The sequence below is a fragment of the Barbatula barbatula genome (assembly GCF_947034865.1).
Source record: "Barbatula barbatula genome assembly, chromosome: 4".
Classification (NCBI taxonomy): domain Eukaryota; kingdom Metazoa; phylum Chordata; class Actinopteri; order Cypriniformes; family Nemacheilidae; genus Barbatula; species Barbatula barbatula.
In genome coordinates, this window is record NC_136768.1 from 3,022,847 (window position 1) to 3,045,202 (window position 22,356).

At 39.7% G+C, this 22,356-nt stretch overlaps 1 protein-coding gene across 1 annotated transcript in view; it reads right to left on the reverse strand.

The window, feature by feature from the left end:
• cdk17 (cyclin dependent kinase 17) overlaps positions 1-22,356 on the reverse strand; it is a 34,921-nt gene that overhangs the window by 7,978 nt on the left and 4,587 nt on the right. Inside the window, exons 2-4 of the mRNA XM_079454280.1 lie at positions 10,761-10,899; positions 5,447-5,611; positions 1,566-1,699 (exon numbers count right to left, since the gene is read on the reverse strand). Coding sequence (XP_079310406.1) covers positions 1,566-1,699; positions 5,447-5,611; positions 10,761-10,887 — 426 coding nt within the window. The 5' untranslated portion in view covers positions 10,888-10,899. The remainder of the gene's footprint in view (positions 1-1,565; positions 1,700-5,446; positions 5,612-10,760; positions 10,900-22,356) is intronic.

Genomic DNA, 22,356 nt, shown 5'->3' on the forward strand with positions numbered 1-22,356 from the left:
ATAGACTAAATCAAATTAATAATTGATACCTTGTGAACAATTCCCATTGGTTGTGAGCTTCTAGTTTGTTCGATTTAAATCATACAGCGTGCCTGTATAAGGCCCGTCTCAACCCAAAGCATTAGCATCTTCCATAAATAACCTTCCAAAATGCACTGAATCTCCTCCAGCACGCACATCTCTCCCTCTTTCTTTCTTTCTGTCTGTCTCTCGTGTCTTTGCGCTTCACCCACACACACTTAAAAGAAGCATGCAATACTTTCAATGAGCAGCACATCAGTCCAATATTCGATAACGGTTCAATATGCATGTGGGCGAATCTTACTAAATTGAATATCATAAGAACTTGCATTTTGAAATAAATTGAAAAAGCATGAATTTAGAAGAACAATAATATAGTTTGCGTGGACATTATATTTAATGAGGAATTGATGATGAAATATTGAAAATAAATATTTGAAATAAATTATTATTAATATGAATGAGTGCTACTTACTATAATGGTGCCGAGAGTCTTATAAAAAAACGGTATTATAACATATGCAGCCTTTTTAAGAATTAAAAAAGGAAAACGTGCCTAATTATTAATAAAAGTATGCCAGAAAAAGTATGTATTTTGTTAGAAAACCATGACAGTAATAGCTTCACTTTTTTGGTGTTTGTCAGCTGTGCGCATGTGCAGCGATCCGATGCATACAGCAGGGGGCATAATAACCCCGAACACAGAAATTGAGGCGTAAATGAACAAATAAAAAGTGTGAAATAAACCCCAGGTTTGCAATTAAACCCCAGAATAAAAGGCTTTAAATGTATAACCGGGGTGTGAAATGTCTTGCCGATGTTCTACGCTGTACATTTTTTACAACAATTGAGAGATTTTCTCAATCCACATCATATCAAAGTGGTTTCTCTTTACAACATACAATAAAAAAACAATAAAGTAGAATAACAAAAAAAGAAAAGGGTAGGAGTAAGAGAAAGCGACCTCCATTCTTCTAAGATCCTAGTCTGTGTGTGACACAGAAAATATTAACCACACCAGACACTTTTCTAATAATACGCTAGTCTAACATAGCGCAGTAACCAGGAGACGTGACACGTTTCCAGTAACATGTAATTCACAGTCTTCACTAAAAGCGTTGCACGATCAGATTTGATGTAGAACATACAATTACACGCAGCAGGATTCTGGGCCAATGCGATGTTACTGTGGGCGGGGCAAGCCAGCAAGACCCCACAGTGCTTTTATTGCCGGTTGGGACGTGGTGGAAGATCTCATGCACCTGAAAGCTCTCAGTAGGTGCGGAAGTGGCCATCTGTAACTGCGTTTTGCATTTATAAGAAATTATCTTTACAGAATCGTTGCCGAGGAAGAGAAGCCGTTTAACAGGACATGGGAGAAGAGGAGAAATAAAAGAGGAAAACCCAGGGCTAAAAATAAATCCACATCACCAACGTAAAGCTTTTAGGATACCTCACAGACACACTCAGTGTTTTATTCTATGAATAACCGAGCATGTGTGCTGGTGATTCATTTATGAACACGCAAACACACGCAGTTTTACCTCCATGGATATGCGGCGTTGCGTCCGGGAGCGGAGACACACGCCGGTGGGCGACTGGACTTCATCGGAGGACGTCCCCGAGGCTTGATCGCTCTCTCCATCAGATCCCATCTTCAGATTCTCATGAACTATATCTGTGAAAGAGGTCATGTTTTATCATCATATATGCGGTGGATCTTTAAAAGGCTTTTTGTTTAGGACATTAGAGACAGATGGTGACATGGGGAAGGAAAAGGACAACATGACCCAGGCCGGATTCGAACCCGGGTCTCATGGGATCTAGATGCTTCGACTAGGCGCTAAAAGCATGCACTCAACATTACTTGCATATTATTATTTAGTAAACCAGTATTGGGAGTATTGGGTCTTTCTAACCACATCATAACAGTACACTTTTATATCTCAGAGTCTCATACTGTTTATGTTATTGCATGAACATTATAGAGAATAAGCGATGCAACTTAGTTCATGTATAATCAAAGGCAGTGCAAATTGACCATATACGACATCTATCAGTCAAAAGTGTCTTAATACGTTTGAGTTCCCTAATGATGAAGTATTTCACATACATATTTTAAATCGTTTCAAAGTCCTCAATTCACAAGTATACAACAAAATATAAAACAAACTTTTACTTATGGCAAGCATTTAGCAATGGTTTGTTTTGATCAATTTCTAATCGAGTATAAAATGTCTTCAGACAGTTGATCACGAGGAGGCGACTTTTTATCTAATTATATGACACGCCCCTTTGACGCACAAAGACCGTCGGCGAGGATATTACACCCAAACATGTATGTTCAACAAACATTGTGAATTGGGATTCGGTCCGTGTGCATGTGCAGTAAAAGCAGCGTGTGATTTTTCCATGTCCGTGAAAGACGTCATTCATCTGCTTTAACACACACACACACCTGTGTACATACAGTGTGTATGTGTGTAACATATGAACCGCAGGAGAATTATTAACAGAGCTGCTTTTTATTCAACAGCCACATTTATCATGAAAAACCATAACGTGCGCATTCATCCACGTGATCATTTTCTAAGAAATTGAAAAATGATCTTTATAGAAAAAGCTGAAAATACGAGCATCTTCACGTGTGCTCGAAACGTCTCCTCAAATCCTCTCTATTACATAAAAGAACGATCCTGCTGATTCAAGGTCGGCCGATGGGCTAAATTACGATGTGACACAGACACGCACTCGAAATTGAAAAAAGGTGCAGAGAAACGCTCAATATGTGTGTGTTTGTCTTTTTGTGCCCAGAAAAATCCACGATACATAATCGGCTGCGAAAGCAAACCAGGCATATTCCTTTTCAAAGGAGGATCCGGGTGTAAAGGTGGTCGTGCCTGTAGCGGGTTGTTTGGTGTAGTAAAGCATGGACCCCTCCTCCCTCTCCAGGGTAATATTGGCCCGTGTTTTATGTAGCTGAGGAAGTAAAGTGCAGTAACCTGAGGGCCATCCATTACGACACAGCTGTGCGCGTCTCTCCCCTGCTTTTTACATGAGGCGGATGGGGAGAATCCCACGATAACTAGACATATAGGTGGGTCAGATTTCAAACGGAAATCTGAAAGATTGCGTTAAAAGAAAATGATGCCTGTTATTTAGTGTAATGGGAAATATAATGTGTGACATAAAAACTTCAAATACTGTGTATATGTAGTAAGAAATATCTATCACGGCATAAAAATAAAGCTTCTTTTAAATTCAGCACAACGCATTTTATACATACAGTAAAAAACACACAGCCACAGAAATAATGAGACCGTTAAAGAGGTTCCTTATATCAGCATTTCTAGATGTATTGTGGTCATTCCAGTCAGTGTCGGTTTAATAAAAATACACAAAGTCATCCAACAGCAATGCGAATGACTGACAGCACAGATATTTCGTATAGAAATATTACTGTTGTGTCGCTTAAAAGTTAATATGAACTTGTTTTCTTTGTTGTATTTGAGGTCTGAGAAAACACAGAGCATCTTTTTTGGTCATTTTGACCCTTTTGTAGAGTTTTCATTTTCTGCAAACAAATGCAAATAGAAACTATATTTTTATTTGAAATTTGGGAGAAATATTGTGAACAGAATGACACAAAAATGATAATCCAACTAAACCCATACCTATAAATAGTAAATGCAGGAAAACTGAAATTTATTTATATTTTCCGCGGCTGTACCTGCGTATAGTTAAAATTTGTGTCAATATCTTAATAACTGTCCGTTATTTTCCCAATGCAAAATACACATTCTCATTCTTGTTGATTGTGGAGTAAAGAATGACCCAGAGACCATCTCGCTATTGACGGATGAGAGGACGGATCGAGTTTCCTCACACAGCTATTGAACTGACACATTTCTGCACCCCGTCACATCGCTGAAGTCTGTGAAACAGCGCATGGCTCTGTGTGAAAGCCCGTACGGCTGTAGGTGACGGGCCCTGTTTTTATATTTCTGACATACTGCGAGTTAACAAGTCCTTCTGTCAGATCACCCCACACTTCCCTTCCTTCCTTCCTTCGCTCTTTCATCCTTCCCTCTTCTCGCTCTTTTATCATCACAGGCGCTGCTCTCTTTCATTCCCGTCACGCCCGAGACGTCCTCGTTCACTCATCTAATTCTGTAAAGTTCTGTAGTCTGTCTACCTCTTCTGCTCTCCTTCCGCCTTCTTTCACGCACAAAACTCTGGAATCCGAAATGTTCTACTTTACTAAAAAGCGTGGCTTGGAAAAACTCGCAACAACAAAAGTGGGTCAAACTTTAATAAAATCCAGACCGTGTCGCAAACTCTCAGGTCCGCCTGAAATCACCCCTGACTGACGGAGGGAATTCCAGACGATGGTTTATTAAACGCAGAAATCTGTGCCAAATAAACGAACAGTCTTGACAGTGTCAATAGACCACAGCAGGTTGAGGACGGGTCTAGACTTGCATCTTTGTCTGCAGTACATCACATGCGCGTATATGGGAACCACCACCCATGAACACACAAATGCTAAGCAGCAGAACGGATCCGTTCAACTGTGACACACACGGTCACCTCCCACTAGGGCTTATTCTGACTCATATCCTGCCAGTGTGAGCACGTTCTCTCTGTGTGTACACCCACACACACCTACAAGCTTGCAAATGCGATAAGGCCAAGTGGCCCACATCACAAACCGAGATTCTGCATACCTGATTTTTATTTTCAAAATTCTTTTAGACATATCTGTGATGTGATCATTAGTAGGAAGAGCAGGGCTCATGAAAGTCAAACGGAAGTGGGCGTGTTCATGGAAGATTTACGATCGGGATTGGTCCAAGGGGTGAATAACATGAGTCATTCATAAGCGTCATGTAACCTGTTACAACATCAGGTGTCTCAAAAATTAGTCATCATTAGGGAACTCAAACATCCTTAGAAATGTTTGACTCAGACGTCAACATGAAACAAAAGAACTGGCAAAACGTTGTACTGTGGTCATGTGGTTTCTCAGTGCTTATGCAAGACAGAAAAACGGAAAAGGCCAAAGCTGTTTTTGTCCATTAGTGACTGCCTGAATCGTGAAAAAGAAATAAATGCACGCTGAAATGCATAAGCAAAAATTGCTTTTGGAAAAAAGTGTACCGATGTGAGAAATAAGTGCACTATAAGTATTTATATAATAAATACATTTCAAGAATATATAAAGAAAAAATGCGAATGTTGTAAAATAAAATGATAAACAATATAGAACATTTAGCATAAAAGAAACCGTTATGGTCTCCGGCAAATTTTGAAACTTCACATAAGATGTTTTCTCCTTAAAATAATTTCCATTCTCTACTTTGAAAAAAATGAAGCGCTTAATTACCAAGTGTAAATGTAATAAGTGTTGCAATTGGTCACTTACCGAGTCGGCTGCCGTTTCGGGGCATGGCCATGAATGACCCCAGACTGCCCCCGATGACGCTGTGAGGCCGGCGTAAGGGAGGCTTCTTGAATGATCCGGTGTACTGGTGCAAAAACGAGTGCATGCTGTGAGATGTCGGTGGGCGGCCGTTCCTCACGATGGGCTCTGAAATAACCACAAGACCTCAGTCAATACACACGCATCTGTGTAATTACATGAATGGATATATCCGTGCAAGAACGGGACCCGATATCTATGGTCAATACTTCATTAAAATAACCACTTTATTACACAAGGTCAGGCTGAGGGCAGGGGAAATATCAGAGAACTTTTAAGAAAGCAGTGACGTTTGTGGAAATTCAACCAGATGCTGTGCCGGAGCTGTTGCTATGGCAGTATTGCAAGCGTAAGATACACTTGTTATTATTGAACAGCATGTAAAGCTTAATTTAAAGATTAGGTGTTCCTATGGAAACATTTGCATCGATAGAAAAATGAAGGAACCAATCATAGCGAGACAAACTACTGCAGTTACAGACAATTGAATAATCGATGACAGCATGCATGTCCTTTTATTAATATACACAGCATTTATTAACATGAATTAAGGACTCTAGAGGTTATTCGACCATCGCACTGTGTGTGTGCACTTTGCACCTGTCCATCCCACCTGTTAGTGCTTATAGCACCTGTCCCAACAACAAAATCCTCCTTGAGCTTGCAAACACACATGCACACAAACAACGTAATCTTAAAGTCACGTTTGCCTACACACACTTACACATATAGTTTGGTGGTCCATCCAACAGACATTTCCATCTTTGAAAAGCACTGAGGCATTTGTCAAAATAATATATATATACACACAACATCCATTTTGATCTCGTATTGACTTCAAATGTTGTTTTGAAGCTTGAACACGTTGATGCTGTATTATTTTCATTCATTAAAACACATTTCTCTGTTGTGGTCATATCTTCCAACAGATATTACAACACTGCTTCCAACCTGCTTACCGAGACAAGCCAACAACACATCAGGCACGCACACCACACAAGAGCGCAGACCTAGTGGTCGAGTTTTAACCAGATGAGCCCACCGTTTGATTCATTGCCAGCCGGCCTTGTTTACGTGCGAGCATCATGGAAACTCCAGAATGTTCTACGGTCAACGCTATGGTAACGTACAACAAGTAGAGCCGTGCCAATATGTCAATGTCCAGACATCATCAGCGGGCATGCTTTAATGATAATAGACAGAAAAAGACCTTGGGGAAAACTTGAATCTTTCAGTTTCTACAGACACCGCATTTGTTTCCTAAAGAAAACACACTGTGATCGATTTTCAATGCATACGTATATAATATGTCAACTCTATCCCTGTCCTGTCTACTACGTCTTGTTGCTAAGCAACCGGGCTCATGAGAAAAATACTTCATGTCAGCAAAAGCTCTCGGGCCCGAAGCGCGGATGCTTTCACGGTCGCCGTGCCAACAGTCTCCGGTGGCAGCATCTTAGGGGTCTCGCAAAACTCACTCTTTTCTTATTGACTGCTAAAGGACTGCTTAAAAATACAAGAAAACTACAAGACGAGTAAAAAAGTTATGGTTTAATGTTTAGGAACATGCATGCCCTGCGCCGATTTATGTGCTTTATAATTTAACAGGTACTATTTTGTGGGAAATGACAGTCTGACATTGTTTGACTTATTAACATACTTCAAGATAGGTATAGACGGTTTCATCTTAACAACATTAACAAAGGTTTCTGCGCTTGCGCACTTGCGTGACCTCCCAACTGAATTTCCGGGTACACATTCACAAACAACAGAGTGCCTGTAGATTATTTCTGATAACAAGCGAGAAACCGAGAAGAACCTTTACTTGGCTAAACTCGTCTCTCCAATATTTTGAAACTAGACTCCGTTACCAAGCTCAACCGCTAGATGTCAATGTACCATAGGGTTTGTTTAATTGCGACCAAATACAGGACCCATTCAACAAACTGTTTATTTAATACAATCATTACACCGTTAAATAATCTTAAATTTCAGACAGAAATGGCGATAGAGAGGCAAAGGTGACCAGGTTAAGTTTTTCGTAAAAAAAGCTTTCAAATAAAGGCTGTTTGTGATTTCAATAATTTAAAGTAATGAAATATTTAAATCCTTTAAAATCTAACAGCAATTTAACAGTCTCTAATCCCATTTCAGATGGGATGGGCTGACACGTTCCCGTTGCGATTGAGGATCACCGTAACCAGAATCCAGCTGAGCTTATAAAATGAGGGTAGAAACACTCACTAATGTGCGGATTAAAAGAAAGAGAGAACCGCATGACATCCTTACGCAACGTTGGGGTCTTTACAAAACATTCATCGGACCGCCTTAAAACCCTGGTTGGGTCACTGCTGGCATTACACGCATTCAACACGCAGGTCTTAAAACAGCCAATGTCTGTTTAAGTGTGACTGAGTGTGTGTGTGCAAAGTTGAATGGGCTTGTTACGACCATTGTGTACACATCACAGTGTTTACTGCTAAATGAATGAGACATTCGTACAAAAATAAATTGCATTCTTGAAAAGTCAGTCTTAACCTGTGGATATTTTTGCATATAGACTAACTGTATCCCTCAGTGTTGAGGGGTGATTATTCTCCATCGGTCAGGAAGTTTGAGGCAGGACGTTTGGAATCTCTCCCGAGCCATTTCCGAACCCAGTCACCCTCCATTCATATCACACTGGATGATTTTCAATGTTCCCTTTTACACTTCCCTGAAAACCTCACGTAAAGGTTTTCCAAAAATGACTACGTGAAACTGCACCCTCAGTCCCCGGCCAAAACTTCCCTGTGGCCGTTCGATAACTGTGGTTACTGTTTTACCTCAGTCGAGCACGCAACTACCCGGGTGCACCGGGGCCAGCTGGTGAGGCAACGGTAGGTAAGCAAAAAGGCACTAAAACCCAAGCGCCTTTGGCTTCTGGTTTATACAGCGTCTCATTGTATTGTCTGTGTGATTGCGGTACATCCATCAAGCCGGCCCGAAGCCAACGGAGCTAATTTAGCTCGTCTCTCACAAGCTCCTATACTCCTCGCAGAGGTGTCATTGGTGTTATGTAATTACAAGCTAGAAAAAAACCTAGGAGAAAAGGAAAGAAAGGCTTTCCGGGGAGGAAGGGAAAAAAGCGAGTTTTGCTCCAATTTCTTTCCATGCAACTGAAATTGCATCGCTCAAGTCTGTCAGGTCTCATAGAAGGATTTTTCAGTCGGCCCTGGTGTAGTTTTTTTATGACCGCAGAAATGGTGCAGATGTCCGTAATGACGTATTTGAGTGGCAGGTTTTGAATGCAGCGTGACATTTTTGTGTCAGGGTGAAGCTGCGGCCATGCAGGTAACCCAGAGAAAACACGGTGGGAATAAAACGCTTTAAAGAAACGTTCTGCCCGATTGACAGCCGTTTTGGCATACTGTTCATAACCAGACAGAGGCTCTCAACCTTATTCAAAAACAATATTCAAAAGGCCCTATCCCATTCACAAACCCCAAACATTTCTGACCAATACAATATTCAAGAGCTTGAAATAAACTGAAAAAATGGCCAACTAATAAGACATTTTGATGTACTTCAATGTTCAATTGTCTAATTTATAAATACTTGTCATCTTGAGGCCCCCTTGGAAGTCAGCTTGGATCCCTTGTGAACCACTGACACAGAAATAAATGTGTCCCGTTTACTGATGAGAAACAAACAAACAGTGTATAGTTATCCAGTGGTTCTCAAATGTTTTGGTTGTAAAGCCCCCTCTGTGTAGGGTGCATCACTTTGCAGCCCCCCCAATAAAGACTTATCTTAATCTTAGAATTTAAATTAAATCAAAAACATATTTAGTTATACAACACTGAAACGTCTATTCTTTCGGCTGGAGGGCTTTTTTTCTAATGTTTAATTGCATAAAATGTATTATACATTTTTATATTGGACAGAGATATAGATGCACTGAAATGGAATCGATAATGAAGGGAAAGTTCACCTAAAAATAAAACATTCTGAGATCATTGATCCACCATGTCATTTAAAAACCTGAAATGTCTTGTGTAACACAAAAGAAGATATTTTGAGAAATGACTCAGTGGTTAAGTCTAGAGACTTTGGATGTCAATGTTGTTTGGTTACCGGTGTTCTTCAAAATATCTTCTTTTGTGTTTTACAGAAAAAAGAAAGTCACACAGGTTTGAAATTACAACTTTTTGGATAAACTATCCCTTAGAAATCACACCGTTTTGAAGTTACAGCCACAAGATTGAAACATTACACGTCAATGAAATTAACGTCATGAAACAGTTGGTGACAACGTACACTCTCTTTAACTTCAAATAATATGGGCAAAAAAAGGATTGTTTGCATAAAAACTAAATCTACTACTGGAATTATGTTTGTAATATCTAACCAAAACATCTCAGTCATCCCACCAATAAAATCATTTATCATGAACCTTATATCTTAAATATCAAATTTTTGTCATTTAACAAAAAAACAAGCTTGACATTTCAGGCTTATACGCTCCTTGCCCCATAGACGTCTATTGTGTGTCCATTACCATATTGCGATTTGACTCAGTTTTGCATGGTTTTCCTTTAGTTACTCAAAGTATCCCACAGACAGATGTATGTAGTAAATAGGAAATTGCTAAAAATATTATATATTAAGTTTAGTTTTAGATATATGTGTCCAGTCACTGTCAGTGTGAACATCTTGCAAGTCAGGTGAAAGTAAACGTAAAGCAGTCTTTGCAGAAAGAGAAAGGACGCTTAGTGTTTGGGATTTTCAAATATTAGCAATATACACTGTATTTACTGACACAGCAATGCTTAAAATGAAAAATCTGCAGGGCTGTCGTGGTAAATGCACTCATTAAATGATGCTTTTAACCACTATGCATTCTCTTGGCACAAATGGTGTGAATTTAACACCTAATGTTAAACAAATGGTAAGCTCGCGAAGGGGAAGCAAAATGTTTATTTTATGCCACAGACATTTCATTGGAGCTCTAGCTGGCTGGTCTCTCGAATCCTTTGATTAAAATAGTTGATCAATTCTGATAATCTGTAAAAAAAACATGTTCCAATTTGACCCACGGGAGGTCATTTTTTCCGCTGCCGTGGCGGTCTTACAGGTTTCCAGACCTCTAACTCCACAAACTATTCAAAGCGCTAATAAATCAAACTCTAATCTGGTCTGCTTAACACTAATGGTGACCCTGCAAACACAACACACGCATAGCAAGCGATAACAGCGATACGGTGCGGAAGCTCACCGCTGTCTTTGCTGCTGTTCTCCTCGATGGTCATCTGTTCGGCCAGCTCGGAGAGCGATTCATCGATCGTCTGGCTGCCGCGCAGGCTGAGCGACAAGCGTCTCTTAAACCTCTTCATCTTCTCCATGGGCCTGTGGGGCTGCGGGAAAAACACACACGGCGTTAATGTTCATCAGCCCTCGAATAGCTGCATGTGATGCAAAATGCAAGATGTGTTTTTGTTTAAATTCAAACAATTCGAACCAGCGTTTCACAAGTTCATGTATATATATATATATATATCGAACAATATATCAGAGACGAAGTCGCTAAAAAGTAATGCTAGGAAAGAAAAATTTGAAGATAGCAAGGGTAGTAAACAAGGTAAAGGAAGGTGTTTATCTGTGAGGGATGGTTTATAAACCACACAGTAGGCCTTTCAGAGTCATCCGTGTGACACGAATAAATAAAAAGAAACCCTCATTAATAATAAAAAACTTTTAATCAAATATTTATAGCACAGTATTTTGTTTTTATAGGCACTTAAACACATGGCTGTGTGTGCATTATTAATACACACACTGCCACATGTCAGAATTCTCCTAAGACAAATGCATTCTCGTGATATAAAATTCTGGAGACACCAGGGCACTTCCACTGCCATTTTTAGTACAAACTTGAAATTTAAATTCTCAGAGAAACTTTTCTATTTTAAAAGAGGAAAAAATCAAGCATTGTGGACGAGAGAGAAAAGGATTCGCGTTTTTGAGAGACTAAAGTGAATGTAAATGTATAAATCAGAAGCGATTATAATCAACAAACAGAGAAGAGATGGCTCTTCATAAAACATAAAATGTTATTTGATTTTAATGTGTCCGTTTATGAGGAATATGGACTGTAATGGACCTGACAATTCACTTCACAAAGACACACTTCACATGGGAACTATTTAAACCAGCAAATATTGACATCTATCAGTATGATATGAACTTTTGGTAAACCTCGATTATGCCACCTTCAAAAGAGAGCCAATGCAAAATGTGATTGAACATTCTATATAAAATGTCTAATATATATAAAACTTGACAAAATCTCGTCTGTATCGAAAATGGTAAAATGACAATCAGAGCCTGATTTACTGTAAGATTTTAATATTGCTTTTGTGTGTGTGTGTGAATCTATTCATCTCTCAATAGCTCTGTGCTGACGGTGCGGTTTGATGCAGGAAACACCTGTGCTTTGGAAGGCAGCGGGACCCATTCTCTCCATTGTATTACCACCTCAAACACACCCAAAAACACACAAGTTCATGCTGTTCACAAAACGAGGTGAAAAAAGAAACCCTGCAGAGTTTGCAAAAGTACATTCGCTCCCCGTAAGAAAGTCCTGGGCACTGTAATCACGCACAAAAGACTTGTAGGTGGCTTTTTCTCAGGTGGTGTCTGTTTTCAGAGAAATTGCAAGGGTGCGCTCGTCTGCCGAGAACAGACACGCCCCCGCCACAGGAAGTGCACGGTGATAGGTTTCTCTCAAATACACACATGCAAGCGGACGTCCACGCCATCTGTCCATCCAACATACACTGGGGGAGGGGGGCGAGCGAGCCCCCTAACGGGGATTAGTCTACAGCGATATAGCGCCGACAGACAGCTCACTTTCAAACACACACATATACAGAGAGGTTAAATGCGTGTGCTGACGGAGCACTGGACTCGAACAGCTGTTATCTCGTTCTGCTAGAGAAGACAACAGGGCCCAGACACACCCCGTGGCCGTAAGTGAGAGGACAGTTGGCATTCTTGTATCATCCTGGATAGGAAAACCAGCCTGAAAATACATCAACACAATTTAATACTTTTCTAACTTTACAGTTTTTCAGGCATCAGCAGTTATGATTTTTACGCCCGGTCCGGTCAGCCTATGTTTGAAACGCATGTCTTTCAAGCGCGGAACATCATGTTTGTTTGTTTTGATGACAACTCAAGTTAAATTGAGATCCGTAACAGTTTTTGGTTAAAAAAAAATCAGTTATTGAGCCAGTAAACCACTTCGGACAATGTACACAACATTGGTACAATGTTAGTAAAACGTTGGTGCGACGCTGGTGCAGAGGAACTTCCTTTTTTAATTTTTTAACAATCGCACAAATGTTATAAACAAACAAACACAACCATTAGACATGTTAAACAAATATTTGTAGATTTAATTATATGCAAGATAAAAAAACTAATGAAACTCTGCTGGACAAGTGTTTACATCTTGTTAAGTGGTCTGTGTGGAAGAAAAATGTGTTTATAATAATATTTTCGGGTATGTTTGCGCGGGAAATGTCAGATGGACATCATTTTCCTTCACCCTACGTAAAGAGAAGTATGAAAAGTAACCTGCAATTTGAAACAAAGACATTCATACAATGGCAAAAGTTACAGCCTGCATCTTTGAGACTAATCGAGTCTTAAGATTTCTGATTTCCAGCATGCTCCATCTACTCAACAGTCGCATTCATAAACTGAATCCACAGCATAAGAGCATCCCGCAAAACCATCGGAGAATCCTTATTGTCGAGTTCTGCGTGAACAGAGACGAGTAATCCAGACACACACACACTTCCACTCATCATTTCTCCTTTTCATGTAGGCCTACAGAGACACTGCTCAAGTCGTTTCTACCCTACCTCATTAAAACAACTACAAACACATCATAAACGTAGCTCAAAAAGCAGCAAACGTCTTACTGTTTCTGTGTTTTGTTTCCTTTTCACAATTGAAAAAACATTCGTCTCTGTTTGCCACCACTCCTTTCATTCCGCCCTGGGTACGAGCGTTCAGAGGCCTATTCGGCATTGGGACAGTGACACTGTTGATGCAGTTACAAACCGCATTCTTGGCCAATGAGCGAATAAGAACCGGGGACAGTGCTGTCTATTGTCACCCCGCCCCCACGCTTCATTAACCCCCCGGCCTGGCACGATATCAGTCCCCGGACATCAGCTCTCCGGGGATCAGACTGTTAGGAAAGTGGGCTGCCAGGAGGGCGGTGAGCAGGCCGCGGCGAGAATGAGAGAATTATACTTTCTAATATGCTTGTAAGTGATTTGATAAGCATGTGGAAGGGGGCAGGGCTTTTGCTCCACGCGATTGGTGTTGTTTGTTTATTAAATATCAAAATATGGTATTTAATTAAGGTGTGAGCCAAAATGCAGCGGTTAAAAATAGTGACGATAAAAAGGGCCTTCGTTTGAATATATTATGAAATATAAAAAATTGCATGCGTGTTCATATTTTGATAGGTCAAGAAAGACAACAAAATGTATGTCGTCTTTTGTGTCGGTCGTTTTATTCAACTCCATCAGTCTCTACTCGCATTGTTTCACAGTCCTCCCATCATAAGACAGTATTAAGATCAAACGCCAGAAGGAAAACCTGTTTACAGTCTCTCATAAACCCCTTGGGCTTGGATTAGCCCGCCGCCTCCGTGCGCACTCCTCTTGAGACCTAAGGGGTCTTTTGTGTGACAGCGTGAGGGCTGACAACCCAAACCATAACAAACCCTCGCGTGTGCGCTGGGGGAGGCACAGTAGAAGACAAAACATCCCAAATACACACGAGCACAAACTTGTGCAAAAATAAAAGCATGGCCTCCCTCACACGCAAACAAAACGACAGCACGATCAAGCCCACGAGCACAATGGGGGGGACTGCTGCCTCTGATCCAGCTGAATTCTGGGATGGGCCCTGCAGCCAGGTGCCACCCCAGACCAGAGGTAATTAGAGCAGGAAGGCCTGACATCAAACCAGTCACCAGTCGGAGGCCTCAAACAGCGGTCTAATTAAATGCATCCTGCTGAGACAGAAACAGGGTTAACATGCGCAAACACACATACGCGCACACTTATATGCTTCCAAGTTCAGCACCAATGTATAGTAGAATTTAACACTGTAGGCAAAGTGAAGCATCAATACAACTAAGGGTTTAGTGCTTTTGAGACCTGCCATAGAAAATACGTATAACGTGTTTAAATGAAAGAAAAGTTAGAAAATAAGCCTTGAACGCAAATATTAGCCTAATATTATGGCAGCACAATGTGTAAAAACTCCTGAAATATTGCATATCGCAATGGTTTAAAATAACTTTAATACTTCAAAGAGTTACAGTCGATATGTCGATGCAGAGAGCAAAGAGACTATTGCTAGCGTCTGCGTGTGAGCTCTGGTGTGTTGAAATGATCACAAAGAAAGTGAAACCTGTACGTTGGTTATATAGTGTTCCTTTCTGAAATTCATTTTATTTATAGTTTAGATTGAATAAACGTACCTAAAGCTTATATCACAAATCATAGATCTTTTTATTTATTTAATTAAATGTGTTTATTTATTAAATTATTCTATATATCTAAATGATTATATTCCATATTCACGCACTTTTTTCCAAAGCAACTCAAAAGTTCAAAGTAGGGATGTTCATATTGATGGTATTTAACTGCTTACCGATAGTTAAAATAATAATACCATCAGTTAAACGATTTAGGAGGTGTTTATTTTTTAAGTGAAATAATATGAATACATGTTTTATTATAATAATAATTTAATGATAAGTTTTTAATGAATGTTTTATGTGTTAACGCACAGAGGGTGCAGACACGTGCAACCAGGTGTAACTGCTCTTCGAAACGTTTTTGAGATTAAAAAAAACTTGATGAAAAAGTGTAATTCATCTGATTGTTGAGGCCACATTTGTCAGGGCTGTACTCTTCCAAGCGGCATGCGTCAAAGGCAGCCTTGCTCAAGCTCAAGTTCAAGTTTGTTGTTTTAAATGTAGACGTGCTGTTGCATTCTCTGTCTTCCCGGCGTGTCCACACCACAGCTAAATAAAGCTCAGCAAACCAAAGCTAATAGCATAGCTAATGCAAGGGAATTTCGGAGCTAGCAATCAATTTATTTACACAAACTTATCTCATGGATGCTTGGCATTTCTCTCCATTATCTAAAACGCTTCAAGTTCGTTAAAAAGTGATCCTATGTGAATGCAGGTGCTGTTGTTGATCTTTTCGTTATGCTGCTGTTTGCATGTAAATATAAATCTATGAAATTTATGAAGTCTGCGTCCTCCAGATGCATAGGCGGCACACATACACGACCTCCGGAGTACGCAGCCTTCGAAATGTGACGCAGCATGCATTTTTTATTCAATTCCAATTTAATATTAAGATCTTATCAGCTAACGGTTAATGTTCGGATAACAATGGTCTGTTCTCGGTTAGGGAAATTAACCGAAATGAGCATCGCTAATTCAACGTGTACATTTTATCAGTATGTGTTTTGTGAATCAAATGCAATGTCGGAACACTACTTACAAAGTACAATCTTCCAAAATCTTCATTAAAGCCATTTACTACGCTTGCACTTCCAAAGAAAAGTCTGGAAAGCGCAGCGCACGCCTAATGAATATTGTAGAAATCTCTGTATTTTAGATTCTCTTTTAATCCGTTCCCACATGCACACAAATAAAAGTACATTCCCATCACCATGGCAACACGTCTTTCCTGGAACTTCTCAGCATCTTCTTTCTCACAGATCAGAATCAGTAATCTACCCCTCCGTGCACCCAGAGAAAGAGAGAGAGAGGAGAGAGAAGTGAGAGAGTGGGTGAGCGAGCACAAAACAGAATAGAGCGAACGAGATAAAGACACAGAAGAAACAGAATGATGCCTTTGTGTCTGACTACAAAGCATGAGATCTCCCCGGCAACTCTGCTCGTCTGCGGCGAACTGCGAGCGAGTGAGACAAAATGACAAAACAAGGCAAAACGAGGGCGAGAGAGAAATAGGAGATAAAGACACAAGTTAAACGGGGTGTGAAATTACCCATACTACATATTTCTCTGTTCAAGTGGCTGTATAATGCCTTTCTAATCGTCCATTTGAATCTAGGAGGTCTACGATGGAGAAATATCACTGCGCTCGCAGCTGCACGAGAAGCCAGAATTGCACAAGTTTGTGATTTCAAATCTGCCTTAATGACAAAAGTCACTGGCAAAACATCAAGTATAAAACTAATAAACATCAACACCTTACAAATAGGTTTTCTTATTACACACAGCAACCTTTGAATGGCCGTTGATGGGGGAACTTTCGCTAACGGAACTAACAGTAACATCAAAAGGTTATCCAAGGAGAAGTCAAGCCTGCTGCCGTCTTCACATGTGTACGCGTTTGAATGCATTAACACATCTGCCATTCGTCCTACACGGGACATCAAAGGTTGTGTTCTTTTGACTGCATAATGTAATTAGAGTCATAGAAGATGGAGAGAGAGAGTCCATAATGTCCTTTAATCTCCTAGTCCACTCGACGATGCTTGAAGTACTTTTGCGAGTCATTTGTACACTCCTCGCTCTAGCCCCACACTGGAAAAATGCACGTAAATTCACCCCCGATTGCAATGAGCAGACTGATGGGTAGTTCAAGGGACTAAAGCCAATCGTACGGCGACATGCCTTAAGGTCACATGACAACTGACATCCAAACACAATGATGGACAGGCAAAAGATGTGCACTTTGTGTGAGGGTGAAAGTGAAAGTGTGACTAAGCATAGACAAAAATACAGCGTTTGGCTCTTTAACGGTTGAACTGCAATTGCAGGGAAAAAAGCGTGATGACAATTACATTTCTGACGTATTGAGACTTTTGAAACTCAGTAAATTAGTCATTAAAAACAGGACATTTTTGTGCGTCACGTAGATCATAAAACTTTAAAATAGGTTGAGAAATGTAAACGTTATTGTAGGGCTGCTCGATTATGACAAAAATCAGAATTGCCAATATTGAGATCCAAATTATTTAACATGATTAGTCATTAACCTTTAAAACAACATAGAAAATTAAAAAAACTTGGCTTTTAAACTCTTTTTAAGCGAATTTAACCGGAAAATAAATGTAAAGAAATAGCACTGCTAAACTACAAGAAAAGAGAGGATCCTTGCCAAATGGAATGCGGCACAATAATCGTTTACCTCGATTTAATTTTGTAATTGATGAAGGCCAAAATTGACGATTACGACTCATTTTCAAATTGCACAGCCCTACGTTATTGTGCTTTTTATTATATAATCTTTGTTTTTTTAAAGTGTTAAGATGCTTGTATATTTAAAAGTCCAGTTTGTCATTTTCTATCTATTGACAGAAATGAAATATAATATCAATAACAATGTCTTCAGAGGTGTATAAAGATCTCACATAACGAAGCGTTATGGTTTAATTACCTTAGAATGAGCCATTTCTATCTACATACTCCGCGGGTCCCCTAGCATGTAATTCGCTATGTTGTTTCTACAGTAGCCCTAAACGGACAAACTGCTCTACAGAGCATTTCTTAAATACAATTTTCCTTCAGCAAATAAGCGGAAACGTGACGACAACTAAGTCCTGTGTCAGCCACCATAGTGCTCCGAAAGGGAGGGGGGTGAAAAATTGGATGCAATTCACAAGCCCACCACTAGATGCTGCTACATTTTAAACACTGGACCTTTAAACAAACAAAAAAAGTCATTACTCAGCTGCTTACAACATCATCCACTATGGATATATATATATATATATATAAACCCTTGAACACTGAAATATTTAGCTGGAAATCTCCGAGTAAGCCGTCTAACTGGCCAAATTCAAAACAAGCTGTGTGACTCCTACTGCCCACATTAGTTCGCTATGGAAATGGCGTCCTGATGAAGACGCTTTGGCAATGCCGTCGTGAACCTCAAATAGTTTCATTTAAATGTCTAAATTTAAGCAAATGTAGAAAATATTTTTTTTCATGATTGCTTATATCAAAGAAAAAGAAGCTGAATAAGACAATTGGAGAATCATTAGAAGCTTCTACAGCACCACTACGTGACGAAACCTCAAACAGGCTTTTTCACACACACAAAAATCCTTGAGATATGAATGTAGCAGCTGATAATTTAGTCTGGAGCCTAAACTCGACAAAACATACAATTTAAAAAAATCTAAACATCTACTCTGTAACACAGACTGTGAGAAGGGGAGGATAAAGCTTTATAACAACAGGTGATCTTTGTGCTTTTGTAAGCAAATACTTACAGTTAAAAATACAACACAGAACAACTCTGAATTCAGAGATAGCCGGGTGATTTCAATTGTAACCCAGTGTGATATATATATATGTAAATTGCTTCACAATTTCACCACAGGACACCTCAAAGCATTTAGCTTGGTGAAGAGAGATGCACTTTTTCAGCAACACGTTTTTGCTCGTCGCACCAAAACCATTCCCCTGTTTTTGCACTGTTAAAACAGGGCTGCAGAAACATTAAGTATCAAATAAAATGCCTGAGGCCATCGCGTCTTATCCTGCACACTGACGTAAACAATAAAGCGCATGTGCCCATCCAGGAGCTCACGTACAACAAACACATGCATGGAAACCGATACAGATCTCTCTTAACACACGGTGTCATTTTCTTGTTATGCTCCTAAGTGTGTGTTTGTGTTCATGCGTGTGCACGTGTTTGTGTCTGCAGGAGATAAGAGGATGATTGCACACACAATCCCCTTTGACAAATGAATCTATGAGAAGCACTGACTCCAGTAGAGAACTGCCTGTTCTTGGTCTACAATACACATACACGCCAATGCTAGATCAGACTGATATTACACCCACAGTGCATCCACATTGTGGATCTTCTGCAACAAACGTGAGAAAAGAAGAGAGTTAAATGGGTAAACCTTACTGTTACAACATACATTTTCATTCCGCGGTGATGAATTACATACCATGGTATTCATACTATTCATATACACAAGTAGTTGCATTCAGGGATTATGCAATATGTACTACATCTTGAGGTGGCTGGTAAATACTTGCTTTACAGTTAATACCCTTGTATTTTAAGTGATGGAGAGAGGAACAATAGTTTTGAGGACATCAAGGACATATGTATATACATATAAAGGAAAAAGTTTTGAGGGGGGGTAGAACTTTAAGAGGTCACCGAATGAGAACGCACGTCCCAGAGGCATTTGCAATGTCCCATATTCTCATTCTCCACCTGAGAGATGCTCCATCACTCCACATATACTCTTCCACTTTTAGTCTGTAGAAGCCAGCTTTCCCTGCAACACCCAGAAGTGTCACTCAAAAATAAATAAAACCTCAACTAATCTTGACCCAGAGGTCAAATCTGACATCCCATCAGTGCAGCAGGAAGTATCGATTGTGCACTTAAGACTTGAGACGTTATATGGTGTTCATCTGTGGCTGATACCTCATGCGTTGACACCTGCATGAGTCTTCTAATCCCACGATCCTCCTAAACGCTACGTAGCCATGAAGACTGCAAACTTGTCATTGTCATTGTTCCAGCAGCAGCGTGGCATTCCCGACAGAGCTGATGATTGCATAGGAGATTGAAATTATAGTACAATGTTGTTAAACGTGTGTTTGTGTTTTTGTGTGGGATCTTTTTTAGTTGTCTGCTGTGCCCTCTAACCAAACTTTGGACAAGTTTATTGCCCGTTTACCCCAGAAAGTTAATCATTCCCCACTTTCTCCTGCTCTTTGCCATATAAACACTTGATAATGTGAGTAACTGTGCTTGGTCAATAACAAGCAGGTTTAGTTTGCAAAAACGTAACTTCAGATTCATCTTTGAAAACAAGTCTAGAAAATGTCCCCTAGATAGTTATCATGCATTTGCATTCCAGGTGCAGATCTCTGTGGCTGATATTCCAGGGATCAGATAAAGTCTTCTATTAAAACAACAAGCAGATGAAGCATTGCCCTTCTATGAAAGTTTATCTGCTTAAAAAAATCTGAACGACATCACAAAACAAAAACAGTACCAGTATGTGCAATATATTTGCTAGAACACTACTTTAGTTGACTCAATATATAAATGTGTTTTTTCTGAACAATCAACACAAAATATTAATATCTTATTTTGTTCAAAATGCTCTCTAAAATAACTATTCATTCAACACCGCTCATCCCAACCCTGATCTAAAAAAAAAATACATCAACACAAAGAAGATCTCATTCATCCCTTCAATGCTGTCTTCACAAACAATCACCCACATATAAATTGCTGTGCTTACTAAATCCTTCCCTGATTTAAACTCGATGCTACCTGTATTTACAATACACCATCCAGAACCAGAAAAATCAATTTATGTGAAACAAAGGCCTCTCAACTCGTGCTGCAGACCCAGAGTGGTGTTAGGTCCTGATTATAAACGCTGTTCCTGTTTGTCTTGTCACTGCGCAAAACAACTGCTAAAAACCCACAGCGCTGAATGTCCCATGACAGATCACAAGGGACGTGAGAGTGGACGGATTTTTCAAAGTATTAGCCTTTAGGACACTTGGCAAAACCACTCACGAATAGGAACCCAAACAAGAATGAAGTACTTATCATACGGAGGAAATGACAGACCAGAGCAAACTGATTTTCTTTAGAAAGTCAGAAAAGGTTTGGGTGATCTTGTAAGATATTGTAAGATAGAATAGAGAAGAGATAGAAGTCAGAACTGATCGGTCAGGTGCTGACGGAAGAGATGTGTTTTCAGCCGATTACAAGGTACATGAGATTTATTACCTTTTGGGGATGGCACCACAAGACGTTGTTCGTTTGCAGAACGTAGGTATCTGGCGGGTACATAAGTCTGCATTAGCGAATGAAGATAAGGGGGTGCCGAACCAGAGGTGGGCTTGTAGGCCACTTGCGCACAGTTTGTTATCAGAAATTCAATCGTTCATTTTGAAATAACGTGAATATAACTAAAACACCAACCAATATATACAGTACGTCATTCATATGTATGGGTATGCCACCCTGCTGAAAGAAAAACAATACAAACTGCAACAGAAAGTTGACTGGGTTTAATGGTTATAATGGGAATTGCGCTGGTTGTAATTGAAAATATTACAGTGCCTACTTGTATGTGATGGATTCTATTGGTGGGATATTAAATCCTACAGGGATAATGCCAAAAACACGACAAAAGGAATTTAATTATAACACATTTGAATAGAAAAGGCTAATGGTTTGTAATGGTATTTTAATGGAAGACATTATAATTTCGGTGATGGTTTCTGGGTTTATATGGTTTAAGGTTATCTTATTTATGTATTATTTCTATTTTATCATATCTATATGGGTAAAATATGATTTCTGTAACGCTGATATGTAACAAGCTGAAGGTCAAGAGGTATAAAACCTGTCCACATGTGAAAAAGCACATGTAACTTCTATCAACCTCAACCCACAAGTACAGAATGTGCTATGCTGCAGAAAGACACAGAAAGACGAGCGTGGAGATCTGTGACGCTTCGCTGTTACTTAGAGACAGAGAGGGAATGTAAACACAATGTGAACTCATTCTGCGCTCCTTCGAAGGTGAGTGACACCAAAGTGTCTGTTCTGTATCGATGTGCCTCGCCATGAATATTTTAGAAGTTGAACGCTGAGAGATCTCCAGTACACTCTCACTCTGATGGAAGAACACAGACAAGTTTTTTGCAACCGCATCCATGTTTCACCCAGACCAGCCAATCAGAGCAAAGAACACTAGATCTATAGACCTGTGACACAATTGGTGTC